Raw genomic sequence first — 18,673 nt, forward strand, 5'->3', positions numbered from 1 at the left:
GGACGATGGCCAGGTTGAATCGAAATGTCAAATTTGAAACGATTGCTGAAGCGTTCGTACACGGTTGGGGTAACGCTTGATTTTAAAAAATAAATAAAAAATGACCGGTAAAAACCATATTAATTGTAATAATTTTTAAAAATGATATTAATTGTAGAGAACGCTTAAATTGCTATGCAGTATGTAATTATAAAATTATTATTTGCTGCGCTTTGAGCATTAGAATTTGCAATGGCTTGCTTCAAGATATTATATTTAACTCACCTAAATTTAGCATATATTGCTCAATTTCACTGCACTTGTAATTTAACTCAAAATATCTCACTGTGATCAGAAAGCGTGGCTTGCTTTGAAAATGTAATGTAGAAATAAAATATTTTCATTACCTGTATAAATTTTGCCTTTTGACAGAAAATGACAGATGAAGTTTATGTTTATAGTCAATGACTCGAATTCTTTTAACTATTGTTTTGCATATGTTACAGAAAAATAAAAAATATATTGGAAAGCAAAAACAACATTACAATAAAAAAAATTCTTTTAGAGCATTGAAACATGTTCAAAGCGCAGTAAATAATAATTTTATTATTACATACAAGCTACGTTGCGGGCAATCGTTTCAAATTTGACATTTAAGTTCAACCTGGCCATCCTCCACTTCAACCTAGCCTGTGTCTAGTTCAACTTGGCCATAGTCCAGAAAGGGTAACAGATCGCCAGTTCTACCTGGCAATTGTTTACTTCATCCTAGCCATTGCCCAGAAATGGCTCGCACATCGTTAGTTCTTCTCGGAAACCCTGTAAAGAGGTGGGTCGTCTGGTGCCATTCTCATGACATGACCAGCTCTCCGTAGCCTTGATGAGTCTAGTTCGTTGCACAACAGTGAGTTCATGACGTTGACCTGCCACACACACACATACGGGGCCAAACTCGATAGGCTAGGCTTACCAACTCGTACCTGAGCGACCGTTCCTAAGGCTGGGCTCCTGCATCTCAAGATCGCTCCGAGCATGCTCCGGTGTTCCGCAGGGCAGTAATCTTGGCCCGTTGCTGTTCGTGCTCTACATTAACGACCTGTCGACGGTGCTCCCGCCAGATCCCACAAGCCTCACTGTTTGAGTTCGGCTCCCTGGTGCTAACGAAAAGCCCTGAGTCTTTGCTACGACAAATGCGTCACCATCACCGATCACGGTCACCCCTACTCTCTTTAGCTACGAATTGAACGGAAAAATTCTAGCGAGAGCGAACTGCTGTTAACGATTTCATCTGTCATTCAGGCTGTCTTTCGAAGAACAGCTGGATCATGTCGTGGCTAGGTGTAACCAATCGTTTGGACTGGTTACAAACGTGACACGGGAGTTTCGTGACCCCCTTTGTACCAAGTCCTTATACTGCTCCCTGGTTCGATCGGAATATGCGAACACAGGGTGGTGGCCTTCCTCGATCCGTTCCTTAGCGCGGCTCGAGTCCCCTCAACGCAGAGCTACGCGTTTCGCCATACGCTGCTGGGATCGTAGCTGCTGGCCTACAGAACCAGGTGTCTGAACGCATTAAACGTGCCAGACTTGCCTTCATTGTGGGAATCCTTAACGGTGCCATAGATTGCCCAGCGCTCCTTTCGTCGGTGTTGACTCCTCAACTCGGTCGGTGAGGCGTTTGAATCGGGAATGTCTGAGGCTGCGGACACTGATGCGACATCACTTTTGTTGCCAGACTTCATGTCTTGGAGGCGTATGAGAGTACTGGGACCCAGTGGCGGATCAAGGTCTTTGAAGGCCCCGAGTGGAATGTCAGTTAGAGGGCTTCTCTAATTGTGACCCGTTTGTGCGTAAGACCGACAAAAAGCCCCGAACGGTCGCTCCTTCCGCTCCTAGGTTGATCCTCCACTGCTGGGACTAAAAATGTAGTTCAACATCTATATGTCGTTGACGGTGCTGACTTTTGGCCCAAGATAGGAGATGTTTTGGACGACATTAAAATTACGACAAGCACTGGGGATATCAACATCGCTTTAGAAGTTCACAGCTTCTCCAAGATATGCCACATGGTGAAGTTCTGGGGAGCCGATTACTTTCCTCTAGTAATTTTGATGGTATGGTACACGAATGGATCTAGTTACCTTAGGCAGAGCAGGGTAACTATAGAACTTTAAAGTTAAAACCAGCAGGAACGTCGAGGACATCATCCGGCGGCTTACTAGAACCACCTTCAATAACTTTTGTTTGGTCCCGATTCCCAAGCACTGCCGATGTTGCCGTATACCAACTTCAAAGCTAGTTTGATGTACGTTTTTGATCACCTTGACTCCCGTTGCATTGGTGAAAGGCTCTGTCTGGTTGCTATGGAGGGAAGGATCACTAGGGAGACGAATGCTCGCTGCACATCAATTACCAAACACTATGGTGCGTCAGGTCAGGTTTACTTACTTACTTACTTATCAGGCGCTACAACCACTTTGCGGTCTTGGCCTGCTGCAACAATCCTCGATACTACCGCTCACGGTTCAGCGCCGTCGTCTGCCAATCCGTTATCCCGGCCGTTCTGGCGGACACATCAACGCCGTTTGGGGCCTACCATGCCTCCTCTGTCCGAGTGGACTGCTTAAAAGGACTTTACGGGCTGGGTCGTCCGGTGTCATTTTCATGACGTGACCGGCCCACTGGAGCCTGACGAGTCTAATTTGCTGCACGATGGTGAGATAATTGTACAGCTCGTAGAGCTCGTCATTGTAGCGGCTCCTCCATTGTCCTTCCACATATACGGGGCCAACAATCCTTCTGAGCATCTTCCTCTCGAACGCGGCTAAGAGAAGCCCTCGTCAGTTTTGGACAGAGTGGACAGAGTCCATGTCTCAGAGGCGTATGTGAGTACTGGGACTATAAACGTTCTGTACAGTCCCAGCTTCGTCCGTTGCGACTGGCATTTAGAGTGGAAAAGTTTCCTCAGGCTGTAGTATGACCGGTTGGCAGTCAGCACCCGTGCGCGTAACTCAACATCAATGTTGTTGTCGGTGCTGACTTTTGACCCCAGATAGGTGAAGTTTTGGACGACTTCGAAGGTCATCATCATCCTTTTGGGTTTCGCCCCGTTAATCTCCAACCCGAGGTTTAGTGCCGCTCGCTCGATCCTATGACAAGCTTCTGCTACATAGGAGAGCCTCAAACCAATGACCTCTATGTCATCAGCTTATGCCAGGATCTGGATTGACTTACAGAAGATGGTCCCCGAAGATGGTTTCAGTTTCAGGTCAGGTTTAATTAGTTCTTTATTTCGAAGTAACTAAAAACAAAAATCAACACAAAACACAATCTCTCACGTAGTTCGTTCGGGGGTACATCAAACATAAATTACTAGAAACATACTCGCACGCACGGAATATGCATAAAATAAGGCCCTACCTGCCCAGCCTGCCTCCTGCCTATCCGCCACAAACGCACCTACCCTGCGTGCTTCACGCGCAACACGCAAGAGCACTTTGTGAATGTGGTAAAACGAAACGAATGAAGAGATGGTTGATTATTTGGTCGAATCGAACACAGTAGTAGTATTGGTAGCAGTTGTGGTATGATGACACACACACACACGTACTGGGGATGCTGGTAGTAGTTTTGGAATTTTGTAACCTATTCGTACTGTGTGTTCTCCTGCGTAACGGCCCACAGCTTCTTGATTAACGCGCTCTGTGAAAGGGACAATGTCCTCCGGGATCGTGAACGTGATCCTCGCGAAATCCTTCGTTCCTCGGTCAAATGCGAATGTGTGTGTGTGTGTGTGTGTGTGTGGGAGTGTGTAGTATTGTTGTAGTAGTAGAAAGAGTAGTACTAGTAAGTAGCTTTGTATGACCATCATCATCAAATCGCACAAAACGAGTTCTCGGCTAAAGGAGTTGGTGTTTGCTGCTGCTGTTGTGGCTGGTGCTGCTGCCAAAGGGAAAACGTAGACATCACGAAGACGACGGCACGGCAACTGCAACGTTCTCGCAACCAGTGCTGCTGCTGCTGAAGCCGCCTAAACCAGTGCCCAGTGTCCTCCGTATGCTCCCGTTTTGCCTCTCTGCCCTACCCCTAGCCTGCTGCTGCTGCTGCTGCTGCTTCCTTCTTGTAAAGCAGTTTTCCTTGTCTGTTTGCTTTCTTGAGAGGGGGGATGTTGTGGCAAAGGCAAAGACGCATATATGCTGCACATCTTTGCTTTACTGCCCGTCGGTTCAGTTGGCCGTCACTTCCCGGTTAGCGTTCGGTGTCGGTGTTACCGGTGCCGCGGTCGTCACGGGCGGGCAGGCCACGGCTGCCGCATTGTTGTTTGGTGTCGGTGTCACGCTGCCACCGGTGGTCGTGTTGGTGGTGGTGGTGCTGTTGTTGTTGGTGGTGGTCGAATTGTTCAGATCGGTCGGTTCCGTGCACTTCCACAGCCCGTACGTTTTGCCCACGGTCGTTTGCCACAGGCGCAGCGTACCGTCCTCGGAGCCGCTAGCGTACAGCTCACCGTCCGGGCTGAAGCTTACCGAGTGAACCGGTCCAAAGTGACCCTTGAATGATTCTGCAAAACATAATTCATAATTCCCAAGTAAGTGGCCGCCCTTTTTCCTTCCCCCTCCGCTTCTTCCACTTGCTTACCGATCTCGTTGCCCGTAATGTAGTCGTACTTGTACATCTTAAAGTCCTCACCGCCGCACACGAAGATGTGCTTCTCCGGGTGCAAGCTGGCCGAGCTGACACGCGTCGGAATGGTGATCTCTTTCAGCTGCGTCAACGTTTCCATGTCGTAGAACGCGGTACAGTTGCCGTACGTCACCGTCAGTATGCTACCGTCCTTCGACAGCTCGAGCCCGTTCGGGTGGGACGCAAACTCTACCCGGGACACCTCCTGGCCCGTACTGCGATCCCACAGCCGCATCGACTTATCGTCCGCACAGCTAATGACGCACTTTTCGTTGCGGCAGAACAGTGCACGCTTGACCGCGCCGGCATGGCCGGCATACGATTCCAGCGCCTTGCCGTCCGAGCTGAGATCGAACACCCGTACCAGCTTCTCGTTGCTGCCCGTGACCAGGTACTGGCTGTCGTGGCTGAAGGCCACCGTTTTCACGATGTGGTTGTGCTGCAGACTGTGCACCTCCTCGCCCGTGACCGCGTTCCAAATTTTACCGGTAAAATCGGCCGCACCGGAAGCGGCAAGCGTGGCCGACTCGTTCAGCGCCACGCCCCACACCGCACCTTTGTGGCCCTCGAACGTTCCGACCCAGTCGCCGGTGTCGCCCATCCGCAGCATCGGTTTGCCATCTGGAAGAAGCAAAAGCAGGATTCGTGTTCGTGATTATTATACAAATTAGAGCAGGGTAGTGTGTATGGTTTTTACAACAGGTGGGTTAAAACTGATCGATCTCATCGAGCCTTCCGATTGTTGTCATGTGCATGCGTTCGGTAGTGCAGCTCCCGATCAAAGTAGCACTGGCAATGGTTGACCATCGACAAGGATACAATACAGGGTGGTATACCGTACAGTGTTTTTCAGACTTTTTAACTATTTGCTTAGTAAACGAAATGAAAAAGGGTAAAAGACTCGAGAAGGCTCCCTCTGACAAAATTTGTTTAGCACTGTCGGATTTACGCCTGAATGTATGCAATCTGCAGTACACGTTGCGAAAGTTTCACAGTGTGCTTTCAGTGTGGTGAAAAATGGTTGAATAAAGTCGAATGAAATATTGCTTATTATTCGATTAATTCCCCCTCCCTCTATCCTGACCTTTTATGTTGGCTTACAGGAGCTACGTAATAGTTTTTGGTCACGCTAGGAGGGACCAATCAGCCTCTCAACATACACAGTGTTCCCGGACTGTAACGGAACATTGGTTCGATGGATACTTGCTAACGGGCATATATACTCAGAAAAGGTAGAAAAATAAGAATAATAAAATTTAAAATCACTTCTTACAACGTATATTATCATGCTCTACTCGCTGTCCAGTAACAGTATGAAGCAACAACGCACAATTTTTATATCAAACGAGTTATGACCATACAAAAATCCCAGTGTGCAATAAAAATGACAACCAACAGTGCTACACACAAAAGATTCGGTAAAAGACTCGAGAAGGCCCTCCCCTCCCTGACAAAATTTGTTAGGCACTATAGGATATACGCCTAAAGGTATGCAATCCGCAGTACACGTTGCGAGAGCTTCACAGTGAGCTTTCAGTGTGCTTTCAGTGTGGTCAAAATTGGTTGAAGAAAGTCGAATAAAATATTGTTATTATTTGATTAAAACCCCCTCTCCGCTAACCCTACCATTCATTTTGGCTTACAAGGGCTTCGTACTAATTTTCAGTCGCACTAGGGGTGAACAATCGGGCCTAAAACATGCACGGCGTTCTCGGACGGTAACGGAACAGTAATTCGATGAATACTTGTTACCTTGCATTGATATTCAGCAAAGGAGGAAACATAAGAATATCATAATCTCAAACCACTTGTTACAATGTATTTTATCAAGTTCTACTCGCTGTCTATTAACAGTATTAAGGAACAATGCACAATGTTTATATCAAACGAGTTATGACCATACAAAAATCCCACTGTGCAATAAAAATGACAGGCCACGGTTTTTTTTTTTTTGTTTATTTATAGAGGCTTTGGGTCTTTGAGACTTCATTCGCCTCTCTCACACAGGCCACAGTGCTGCACACAAAAGATTCTAGGGGGGGCCTTCTCGAGTCTTTTACCGAAATTCGTCCTAAATATCCAGTAAAGTTTCAATGTAAAGGGGTGTCCAAATTTCCATCTGAGTCACTGTGTTCGAAAAAATATAACCCTTTTCGACGGTACACCCTGTACTTTTCTCTATCTGGTATGATTGTAGCAATAGCATTTTTGTTTCGTTTTGAACGTAAACCAAAAGCAAGTACCTCGGGCCAAAAGGGTACGATACGACCGGCTTATCAACTGCAACAAAACATCATATAAATCCACATGGGGATATAATTTTATGTTGTGCATGACGCCCCGCTCGACACTTTTTTATGTCGTATCATTACGCTTGTAAATCTTACTATAATGTTCGCTCTTCGCACCGGGAGAACCGGAACCGCAGCGAGTGTGACATTGAATGCCCAAGTTTAGAAAGGGATCTGTGCGCGGATACTACTCGTACTTCCCCAGATTTGCGAACCACCTTCACGACCAGGCGGGCAGACCCGTAGGACGTAGAACGTAAACAAAAAAAAAAGAGTGGAAAGAGATGGAGCAATAAGCAAGAGCGAAATGTCACGCGGGAAGCATACCCCCTTAGGGCTAGAGCTAGTAGCAGCTTGCGAGCGAAACTAGTTTCCATCACAGGAGGCCGCACGAGTCAATCGTGATAAAGGGTGTGCTGCGCGCGCGGTGCTGGGTGGTGGTGGTGGTGCGCGCTCTCATTGTCGCCTTGGATACGACGACGCTTTACTTGAATTGGTTATTGGTTGTTCCTACTTCCGCATCGTGGTACACTGCACATACACACACAGGCCGATGGTTTTGATTTATACGTGACCGGCACGCACTGATCAGGGCTCGTTGTTGTTTTTGTTTTTGTTCGTTGCACAAAAACCTATACAAACACCGTCGAAGACATTACCCGCAACGTCCAGCGGGTAAAATCCAGGAAGGCATGCACGATCGATCCAGCGAGCCCTTAAGCCGCACACGCACTTGCATTCGAGGTGATTTAACACATTGTTTTCATTACTCTTCTGTCCCGTTCTTGTCCGTTCGCTGCGGTGGGGTCATGTGGCAACTGTGAGACGCGATTTTTTCATATCGCGGAAGGACCTTGGCGTCCCAATGACACAGTGAAACAAAGGCTATCGGGGACGCATGCGGGGGGTACGTAAACCGGGCGGCGGATGGAAGTTTTTAACAGGGCAGTGCGACGGTGATTTGGGATTTTCATTCAGCTGGCCTTGTAGTGCGCTACTGGTTAATAATTAATATATATTGCTACTCGTGTAGGGACCGTCTTTGTTCATCCTTACGAACGGTGACGAAAGCAATGGGGGAAAGTAACACATTTTTACACCGTTGATTTTGACCGTGAAGGGCAACTGACCAAACGGGGGGTTGCCCTGTGCAATCGGGATGGAAGGATGCAAATCCGTCGTTGATTTGACGAACTAATTAACCTAGAGTTAGTTGGCTTCCTCGGTACGGGGGGAGCTTACCTTTACACGCCGAAATGAGAAAATATCCACATTCGGTCTGGCCGCTGAAATCCAAATGCACGACCGGACGCGTATGGCCGGAACAGGTCAGCGGAATTTGCTTCATGTTTTGGACGATGATGATGTACGCACAGCGGCAAACGAGAAACGGAGTCGGTTTGCGTATAAAAAGTTACACACCTTTTCGATACACGTACGCCGTCGTCCGTGTCTAGAGGGCCACACGCACGCTTTTTTTTCTGTACGCACAATTCACACTAACACACGGAGCAGCACCAGCACCGAGGAGGAAGGAGTGATGGGAAGAAGCAACGCAAAAACGGAAACTGTTCTTCACTCGTACACGAAATGGCACAAAGCGTGAAAAGTGGAAAGTGTTGGCGGCTGGAGAGAATGTAATACGACTTGGTTCTTGGAATTTTCTATATATTAAGTTGCTAAATTTCGTGTACCTCCGACGACGAGAGAGAAAAAAATGTCTCTTGTTTTCACGAACCCTGCTGCTGTCAAACTTCGGCCCAACTTTCGACGGGGACAGCTTCGGCTTCGGCATCGGGTTCGGTTCAGCATGGTAATGCTGTGTGCTGGTATAATGCTCAATGTCAGCTATACCAGTTGTCAATTTGAATGAAAACCGTTAACACCGCGAAGGGAATAATTGATCGTTTTAAAAATAGGCAATGAACTGAATCGATTGGTCTTACTGGAAATATAAATAAAAAATGGATTGGTAGGAAAATCGATCTGATTTTCCAATTATAATCCAAAATTTGAAACGAAGATTTTTTTTTTATTCAGGTTTGAGCCTCACAATCAATTCTTACTCCACGATTTGGTCAGTTTGGAACAAGCGTAACAATGCGGACATGGTAATTTTTCGTTCTGACTCATCATCGTCGAGCGAAGGTGCTGAATTCACGTTGTTTTGTTGCAGAATTTGTGGGATGTATGCAAAGAATTGATCCAAACGCATGTGTAAAGATTTAAGACGAGCCAAGGAAGCTTTCAGCGCGATATGGTTGGATTTTTCCTCTTCAAGGCCCAAAACTACGCTGGCCTGTTGGCTTTTCAAGCTGTTCGGATCGTTGCAAGAATACAGTAGAATTTATTACGCTAAAAAGGAACTCTCTGCTGCGAAGACTTACCTTGCTGAGTCCAATGTAAAGCCACCTTGTACGTAGTGTTTTGTGTTTTCTGTTGTTGCGTCCAGCTCTTTGTAGACCCGTTCGTTCTCGTAAATGTCCTTCTCCAGTTGCATTATTTTCTGCGTTTTTGTATCCATTCTACGTTAAATAAGGAAATTCATATAAATGTGTCTTGCCTGTATCATGCATAACGCTTAAGGGTGTACACGTACTCTTTAAGAATTTTGGACTCCCAGACAGTCAGTGAGGTATGTTTCAACTGTTCAATTGTGCTGTGCAATCGTTCCTTTTCCTTTTGCAACGCATCCATGCTTGGGGTGATTGAATCGTACCGAGATGGCCATCGTTTAGGATCAATCTGAAGAATTGCCATCAAAAAATGAAAAGCGATGTCTGTGATGTTTGTCAACGCTTGTTGCATCCGGTCGCAGTACCAACCTCATCCATGCTTGCATTTGTTATCGCCGTTCGTTCTTTCGTCAAAATGGCTTTGTGATACATCAACGATTTCATGTTGTGCGCCCGGTCCAAGTTAAACCCGGTTGTAGATTTCTGCAGTGAAGTGTGTAAATCATAATCCAAGGTAATGGAATGTGATAAAGAGCCACACGTACCTTGAGATCTTTATTCAACGAAATCACTTTATCAATCACCGAACGTCCAATGAGGGTAGTTTTACGTATCAGTGTCATTTGTTCCTTAATTGCTTGCTTCAATGCTGCCAGTGATCGGTCATTATAAAGGTTGTCCTACGAGGGATGCGAAGCAATATGTAAAGAAATCGCGGGACCAAGCACCGTAAGCAATACCCTACCTTAAACATGAAATTTCCTATACGGCGATAGTAATTTTGAACATTGCGAGCATTTCTTATCGATGCCTCGCAGCGATTCAACTGCAACGCTGCCAAACGGATTTTAACCTTTTCCTCTGTTGCCCGCGGATCGTGAGTTTCGACCTGAATTCTACAAGTAAAGATTTTCATCTACAAAAAAAAAAATGCAAAACCGATACGGTAAGTATCGAACAAGCGCTATTTGAAGTATTTTGAATACTTAACCAGTAGGGTGCGGTACCGCTCCCGAAGTGAGTGCACCTTCAGCATCAACAGGTCGAGCGATTTGCGTTTGGCAATGTTCATTTCATCAAAGTTGGAAAGTATTTTCTAACCAGAAGAGTGAAAACAAGGACGTTTAACATGGCCGCCTATCTGTCCACTGTGCCTAGTAATACCTGCATATATTCGGTGGGAATTTCCAAGAACCAATCCTGCTGAATGACATTGCGAATGTTTGACTCATTTATAGTCAGCTTTCGTTTAAGTGTCTCGTTTAGATTAAGCAGTTCCTTTTCCACCAGTGCAAAATGTTCAGCATGGCAGGACTTTTCGTATAGTGTTTTCAAGCGTGCAAGCTCAAGATTTCTCTCTGTATTTGGGAAAAGCGTGCATGTGAGTTGAAGTAAGGTGCTCTATTCGATTTGGCATACTTACCGCTGAGACAAGTGTAGTTATAGTACTGTGAGATCTTATCATTCGTTGTCCAATCCATAATTTTCTAATCGATAATTGCTTTACAATTTTCTAAAACACTGGCAAAAAAATTCGATATGTTTGTACAAAGCCTGCTTGCGTGAACTACTAAAAGTGTCAAGGGTTGCTATTGCACTGAAAATATACAAGAAAGGGGGAAGAAAATATTGTAACAATCCGCAGCAAGCTGCAACCATACCTGGAATAAAGATGGAGATGCAACATGTGTACCAAATAGTAAAAGAACCCCTTTGTTAGTACGGCAGACTCGTATTGAAATCCTTAAGCTCAAGAAGTTCGGTAGCTTCCAGAAGGTCGTGAGAAGGATCCACACAATACCGATCCATAGGGCCAGATCGACCGACCACTCACCACTAGAAGCGAAACGGAAAAAACACCCTTGTGATTTTACTGCCCCTGCTACTTAACTCCATCCCAATCCCTCAACTGTACACTGTAAACAGCGCCAAGCGGTCTTCGGGCCGATGTTTGTAGGCTTGGTCAGCTGACGGTAAAGTGACAGTATGGGAAAAACAACAAAACAAAATAAAAGCCGAACGAAAAATAAAGCAAAAAAACCCTCACACTCACACAGAACGGCGACGACGACGGGGACCGACCCAACAAAACCCAACCCAAAAAGTGCATTTTCTTCGGTTTGATCGTGAAAAGTGAACAACAAGCATGAATTACCTACACAGTCGTCGGCCGGTGGTACTTTAGTGCGAGGTGCAGTGCAGTGTGCCCCCCGTTCGCTTGATTCGTGCTTGCAATAATCGATGTCCCAAACCATGCAATGAAACGGCGCGAATCTTTTTGTACCAGTAGAAATAGAAAGCTTCAATAGTAGTTGCCTGAATGGTGGTGAGTAATCGGACGCTATGACGCCAATGCATCCGTGCATCGTTCGCACGCACGTACGTGGAAAACGTGCCCCGCCGTGTTTCGGGAAATGGAAGAAAGTTAATGGGCGTTGTACTCGCAGTGCGTAGCCGCAGTCCGGAAGGGTGTGAGCGAGCGGGTGAGAAACGGAGGAGAGGAGATGTGGCTATCGATGGCGTCAATGCAGCTGCGGAATCTGCAGGCGGTGGGGTGCACGTTAAAATTATATCCACAGCTGTTGTTGCGCAAATGTTCACCGAAACCAACCGACCAACTTGTCTCCCCCCACCCAATATTTGGACCTGCTGGTCCAGAGCTGGTCGTTGTTATGTGAAACATTTCACATGGTAGTGTTGACTGGCACACTTTTTTTTGTTGTTCGTGAGTGGCGATGTGCGAAACAACAGCTCTACGAACGGGGAAGTAAGATTGAACCGTTTTCTTGATAACCTAGGGCAATAGGCTATGAGCTGCGGGTTGCTTTGATTGTGCTGATGACATTCTTCCACAGCGGTTTGCTCATGCTGCGGGAACATGTTGTTTATGTTGTGTCTTGTCTTGCAATGTGCCTAGAGGGTGATGGTGGAATTGATTAGGCGTATGATTGGAAAATGACCTGTCCTGTAAATTACTTCTACATTCACGGTTTTGCACCATTACTCAATTTTGTTTTGTGTTTCTCCCGCCGTTCTAGATAATATTATCTTACCGGAAACCATGAAAATGGGACTAAGCACCTCCTCCATGCGCAGGCGTGGCTGCCTCTACGGTATAGTGCTCGTGCTAATACCGTGCACCGTGCTGATCGTGGTGATCGGTACCGACTACACCACCGAACAGTCGATGTCGCAACGTATGGCCGAGTTTCAGATGCGCATGCAGTACCTAGAATCCATGTACCGCACCAAACAGGAGGATGTGGCCATCCTCTCGCAGTATCTCCGGCTGGCCGCACTGAACGGAGCCACCGTGTCCGGCGGCACCAGCTCCACGGACGGTGCGAACGTTTCGCTCGCCAACCTAGACATGCTCGACGGGCTAAGCCCCGACTCGCGATCGCTGATCCGGAATGTGACGTCAACGAACCGGCTGGCGGAAAGCTTGAAGCTACCGACGGCGTTCCATTTCCTGCCGCACCTGCTGGACGATTCGGCCTCGCTGCAGCCGAGCTACATCGAGAGCAAGAAGCGCCAGGGCGTCTCGATCGTGCTCGGCATCCCGACGGTCAAGCGCGACAAGCAATCGTATCTCGTCGAAACGATCGACAATCTCATCTCGAACATGGACGAGGAGGAGCAGAACGACACGATGATCGTGGTGTACGTGGGCGAAACGGAGCTAGAGTACGTGAAAACGGTGGCCCACCAGATACGGACGCGCTTTGCCAGCTACATCGATAGCGGCTTCCTGGAGATTATCGCACCGGCCGCCTCGTACTATCCGAACATGAACAATCTGCGCCAGACGCTGAACGATTCGCAGGAACGGGTGCGGTGGCGCTCGAAGCAGAATCTCGACTTTGCCTTCCTGATGGCGTACGCGCAACCGAAGGGTGCCTTCTATCTGCAGCTCGAGGACGACATACTCACGAAGAAGGGCTTCGTGACGATCATGAAAAACTTTGCGCTGGAGAAAACGGCCAAGAAGGAGCACGCGAACTGGTTTGTGCTTGATTTTTGTCAGCTAGGTTTCATAGGTAAGGGCGTCGGATCGTTGGCCCGGATCGCGATCGCTGGTGGCTAATCATGTTCTTTCACGCAGGAAAAATGTTCAAGTCTGCCGATCTGCCTTGGTTGATAACATTCTTCCAGATGTTTTTCAACGATAAGCCCGTCGACTGGTTGCTGTATCACTTGATCTACACGAAGGTGTGCAGCGTGGAGAAGGATGGAGTAAGTAGTTGCAACGGCTTGGCCCACGTCGCCTTATACAGCACAGCATGATTTAGCTTGACCTCACACCGCATTTACAGAAGAGTTGCAAGCAAGAGATATCCAAACTGTGGATCCACTACAAACCATCACTGTTTCAACACATTGGAACACAATCGTCGCTCAGGGGCAAGGTGCAGAAGCTGAAGGACAAGCAGTTCGGCAAGATACCGAACTTTCATCCCCATCGCAACCCGCCAGCCGTGGTACGGACCGGGATACAGCCGTACAAATCGTACACGCTGCAGAAAGCGTACTCGGGCGACAGTTTCTTCTGGGGCCTGATGCCACAGCCCGGCGATCTGATTGAATTTAAATTCAAACAACCAACCACTGTGCGGAGGTAAGTAGGGATCGGGCTTAAATGGCTTAAATCGGTTCCAGCAAAGGTATAAACAATGCAGACTTTTAGTATTAAAACTCTGTTAGATGCTGGGACAAATTCAAACAAAGGTGGGAATCACAACACATGTATGTAACCGTCCTGCCTTTCTTCCACATCCCAGGTACCTTTTCCGAAGCGGCAACTTCGAACAACCTTCCGACCGGTTCTACAACACCACGGTGGAGGTGCTGCCGGCCAGCGGGAACGGATCGGCCATCAGCGCCACCCTCCCGTTCAACGTTACCAAGGATGGGTTTCTGGTGGTCGGGAGCTTCAACAACTACGGCATAGCGGACGGCGTCATCGATCCGAAAATTGGCAAACTGAAAGAGCTGCGTCTGCACGTGAACAGTGACAGCCAGAATTGGGTTATACTGCGTGAGGTAAGGCCGGCAATCGGTGGTCCCGTGTGTCCGTGGTAGCTAATGAACCGATCGTTCGATCCTTTGTTCTCCCCATCCCCCCCTGATAGATCTATCTGCAAAGCAACAGTGTTCGGTGACAGAAACATTACCGCATGCTGGATCCGTTCGGATCGGCCGATATGAAATCGAGAGCGGCACGAGCGCTGATAGTGGCCACAGGCAAGCAGCAGCAGCAGCAGCAGATGGGTCTAGCGGTACCGGCTAAGCGCTTAAATAGTAGCCTCGCACAGCTTCGCCCGCGTCGCCGTGTTCCGCCCTCGCAGCTGTCCAAACGCAGTGAAACCAGCCCGGGGAATATGGTGCCGCCTGCAGCAAAACCGATCAGCGCCCGGATGACGCTTCACGCCACGAATGGAAAAATGATGCAAACCAACTAATTTGGGGGGGGGACGGAAACGAGCCACATCCGGGCATTTCGATCCGGCGATCGTACCGTGTACAGGGTTTATGTATGTATGGATCTAAGGCTATATACTGGCCGGTGCGCCTTAAATGTGATCAACGAATATTACTGTACTCAACTGGAATCTCTGCGCACAGATGGTAATGGTAAACTGAAGGGAGCGCGATTAGTGTTGTACGTCCTGTTAGATACATGCAATGCAAACAGTATCACCCACAGCCCCGCCCCGTACCGGGTTTGTAAGTGGAGAGAGAGAGAGAGAGAGTGGGCTTAACCTTTACAAATGTTAATATGTTGTTTTGTATCGCTGTTGCTGTAGCCGCTGGGTGCTGTATATGTTTCCGTGAAAATAGGTGTGCGTGTGTGTGTGTACGTATGTGTACGTGTGCGTGTGTGTTTGTAACTAGTTTAGTGAGGGGCTAAGGTGTTTGTGTATGTAAAACATATTTAGAAGTTGTGGGTGTGTATACGTTGCGGGCAAAACCGATTTGTTATATATGTTAAGTACGCCAATGCACAAAACAAAAAACGGGGAAAGTTGAGCTGCCAAAAAGGAAAAAGTCACACATGATCGGATCGCGAGTGGCACAATTGTTTTCACTCAACCACACGTGATTCCACAGAATCTCATGCTTAGAATCTCGTTATAAGTTAAAACTGTTGGTACTCCTTTCCGTTACATTGCCTCTACCAAACACTGGAAGTATTTTACTCATTTTTAATGCAAACATTGTATGATATTGATGTCCACTTTAGTTTAAGTTAGGTTTAGCGATCAGCAGTAGCAAATGGGAGCCAATGGGAAGCATTTCGTAGTACAGCCCGTGCCGTTTAATGGTTTCTGAAGCCTTCATCGAATGCTCCACTGGATAACCACAGTGTGAAGATCGTTATGTTTGTTGGTGTTTTACATAAATCATTTTACATCACAATAACCGGTTAATACGGTGTTATTATCGATGGGCACAGATATAAAGCTCCGATAAACCATGAAGACCTACGAGCCTTCGCGGTCTTGGTCTGCTCCAACAATCCTCGACACCGCTCGCCGGTTCAGCGCCTTCGTCTGCTAATGGATTATCCCGGCTCTCACCATTTGGACGGCCGGGAGAAGGTACGTTACGGGCTGGGTCGTCCGGTGTCATTCTCATGCCATGATCCAACCCACCGGAGCCTGACGAGTCTAATTCGCTGAATAGCTTGAAGAAGAGGATCCGGCACATCAAGATCCTAACCCTTATCCTCCTGACTAAAAAGCCCTGGGCACAACTTCCTCGAGGAAAGATTTTTGTGTGGTAATTGGAAGATGGACATTTGGTCAATGTCATCTCGAAAACGAGACCAAAAACCTCTTAAAGAACCCAGTTAAAATTGAAACAAAACCTTCGGAAGCTATTGAAAGGCACCTCGCGCTGTGTATATAGTTTGCTTTTATTGTGTTCTAAACGGCCATAACTCACAAAATCAACCAGATGATACCGATTTTTACTTTTATGTGATCCATTTATCCAGTAATATGTTTCAAACAACGTAGCACAAAACAAAGTAAAAGGGGGCGGATGTGTGTAAAGATAATCAAATGCCTTTGGAAGGGAGCGAAAAATTTGTAGCAAACGAAAAAGTAAACAAAAAAACAAGAAGAAACTATCAATATTAGCAAGCGAATTGGCGGGAAGCGAAGACTTAACCGGAAACCCCAAAACAGGTTTGAAGCCGTGAGCGAGGGCTTTCGGCTGGAACGGTTTTTTGTAATGTGTTGCTGTGCAGTCGTAATCGGTGTCCTTTGAAAGTTCCATTTTGTAAGATTTTTTGGCTAAAAATTGTACCGGAAGGTGGTGATGAGAATAAGTAATACGCTGTGTGTGTGGAGATGTGAAGGCGATCGAGCGCGATCGATCGAATGCTGCACTGCACTGCACCGCGCTCGTTCCTACTATATTCGTGTGTAGTGTATAGCGAAAGCAATACAAGATCAGGCAAACAAAAATAATCAAAATAATGCTCTGTTACCATCGATGGCGGGTTTTTTGTTGTTGTGGCTGTAATGCACGTGTGCACGTATGTTTCTTGTGAATCACTCAGAGAGAGAGAGAGAGAGAGAGAGATAGGAGATTGCTTTCGAAATTTGCTGTAACGTATCTCAATGCTGGACAAGCTGCGGTCGTGTGACGCTTCAGTTAAAGCGAAGCGAAGCTAAACGATCACATGTCTATACCCCTAGTATTGTGGTATCTCTAAGGGAATAGTAAACTGTTGCGAAACGTTCGTTACCGAAGGGCTAGAAGAAATCATTCCACGAATAATAAACCACCCTATGTTTAGCGATCGCAGTGCGTAAGGCGTCCTGTAACACTAACCTGGTTAGAATACTCCTACTCAGCAAAGCGAAACAATCCAGCAATGAGAATCTAAATTTATGATGGTGTTAACCTTAAAAAAACACAACAAATGGTGCATGGTGTCAAAATAAAAGAGCTTCGTTTGAATACAAAAGTGTGGGTTTGTGTTTTTTTTGTGTGTGAGTGTTATCTCATGTCTGGCGAGTGGACGGCAAAGTAGGCCATTTGTTGCCTTGGAGCCTTGTCCAACGGTGTTAGATCTAATTTTACTTTGAAACCAAGTAAACAAAGTTAAAATTGGAAGCTGTAAAACTTGTATAGAATATTAAATTAGAAGAAAATCGAATCATTAAACCAACCTCCAAATGCCGTCAACGTACAACGAGAAATTCTTCGAACTCTACAGAAGCTATCGGAGACGACATCGGGAATCAGTAGAACACAGCGATTCGTGGCCATAAACATGAACGAATTCTCCTTTGATCCGGAAAACGGCGAAACATTCAGAAAATGGTACGAAGATACGAAGACCTATCCAAATCGGATGCCCGAAACTTAGAAGATGCCGTTCGCGACTGTCTGGTGTTCGAAACATAGCAAACGGGAATATCCTAAATAACGTTGAAAAGACCTCCTCGTACATGGAAGCTTGTCTACTAATAGATATTGTCGTCTATGCGACACCTATCATTCCTGGAAGAGTCCTTGGTAACCAGAGGTCTTGAAGGTAAAGAGAACTCCTCCGAAGTTAAATCTACCATGAAATCTCCTAATTGAAGAGGCCTCGTCGTTCAACGATCCTCTTCGTTCAAAGGTCCTTGCAATGGAAGAGGTCACGTTGTTCTTGGGACGTTGTCCAAAAACAGTTGTTATAGTCGGAGCGGGTTCATTGTCTAACCTTCAGCTGCCAACAGAACTCCTATTTAGAATAGGCCTCGACGTTCAAGGGCTTTCGTGATGGAGGAGGCTTCGTCGTTCAAGAGACCTGATAGTAGAAGAGGACTGTTCGTTGATAGGTAAGTTACAGGAATTCGTTCTCTAACCTTATTTTCAGATGCCAAGAGGCTTCCTGATAGAAGTGATTTTGTATCTGAAGGAGCCTCGTAATCGTCCTGAGTCCCTTGTAATCGATGGAGACTCACTGCCTAAGCTTCAGCTTCCAAGAGACCTTGCAATAAAGAGCTCGTATAAGGCGCCACATTTCAGACACCGGCAGGTACTAGTATAAGCGTTTGGCTGCCAGCATCCTAGCTAAACACGAATTTAGACTTCAAGTACATACACTGGGGATCCACTTTCTATTTAACTATAGAGGCCATACTTGATTAACCTGTGGATCAGCGTAATACACTGCAATGTGCCAGTGTTTCAGCGCTTCACTCAATTACACATTGTTGGCTTTGACCAAAACAGTTGGGGAACAGCTTTGTTCGTTTTATC

The 18,673-nt window shown here is 46.7% G+C and overlaps 3 protein-coding genes across 6 annotated transcripts; 1 reads left to right on the top strand and 2 right to left on the bottom strand.

Moving 5' to 3' along the window:
• Window positions 1-3,235: 3,235 nt before the first annotated feature.
• LOC118509722 (serine-threonine kinase receptor-associated protein) lies at window positions 3,236-8,701 on the bottom strand. Its single transcript, XM_036050811.1, has 3 exons — window positions 8,193-8,701; window positions 4,615-5,280; window positions 3,236-4,537 (listed from the first exon to the last, which is right to left on the bottom strand). The coding sequence occupies exons 1-3, from the start codon at window positions 8,296-8,298 to the stop codon at window positions 4,206-4,208; spliced, it is 1,104 nt and encodes a 367-aa protein (XP_035906704.1). The 5' UTR covers window positions 8,299-8,701; the 3' UTR covers window positions 3,236-4,205.
• A 264-nt stretch (window positions 8,702-8,965) lies between these two features.
• LOC118509706 lies at window positions 8,966-11,242 on the bottom strand. Its single transcript, XM_036050788.1, has 10 exons — window positions 11,068-11,242; window positions 10,830-11,003; window positions 10,571-10,764; window positions 10,398-10,502; window positions 10,152-10,322; window positions 9,952-10,086; window positions 9,776-9,889; window positions 9,550-9,695; window positions 9,338-9,475; window positions 8,966-9,265 (listed from the first exon to the last, which is right to left on the bottom strand). Exons 2-10 carry the CDS (start codon window positions 10,885-10,887, stop codon window positions 9,013-9,015), a joined length of 1,314 nt encoding a protein of 437 aa, XP_035906681.1. The 5' UTR covers window positions 10,888-11,003; window positions 11,068-11,242; the 3' UTR covers window positions 8,966-9,012.
• Window positions 11,243-11,362: 120 nt separating this feature from the next.
• Window positions 11,363-17,387, top strand: LOC118509678 (alpha-1,3-mannosyl-glycoprotein 4-beta-N-acetylglucosaminyltransferase A). Of its 4 annotated transcripts, none has more exons than XM_036050713.1 (7): window positions 11,601-11,732; window positions 11,854-12,173; window positions 12,445-13,446; window positions 13,512-13,642; window positions 13,723-14,024; window positions 14,188-14,449; window positions 14,539-17,387. In XM_036050713.1, exons 2-7 carry the CDS (start codon window positions 12,095-12,097, stop codon window positions 14,566-14,568), a joined length of 1,806 nt encoding a protein of 601 aa, XP_035906606.1. In that variant the 5' UTR covers window positions 11,601-11,732; window positions 11,854-12,094; the 3' UTR covers window positions 14,569-17,387. The 4 variants fall into 4 exon arrangements, with proteins under 4 accessions (XP_035906609.1, XP_035906606.1, XP_035906607.1 ...); XM_036050714.1 differs by having other exon boundaries at window positions 11,854-11,955; XM_036050716.1 differs by lacking the exon at window positions 11,854-12,173 and having other exon boundaries at window positions 11,363-11,732.
• The last annotated feature ends 1,286 nt before the right edge of the window (window positions 17,388-18,673 follow it).

Source organism: Anopheles stephensi, chromosome 3 (genome assembly GCF_013141755.1).
Source record: "Anopheles stephensi strain Indian chromosome 3, UCI_ANSTEP_V1.0, whole genome shotgun sequence".
Classification (NCBI taxonomy): domain Eukaryota; kingdom Metazoa; phylum Arthropoda; class Insecta; order Diptera; family Culicidae; genus Anopheles; species Anopheles stephensi.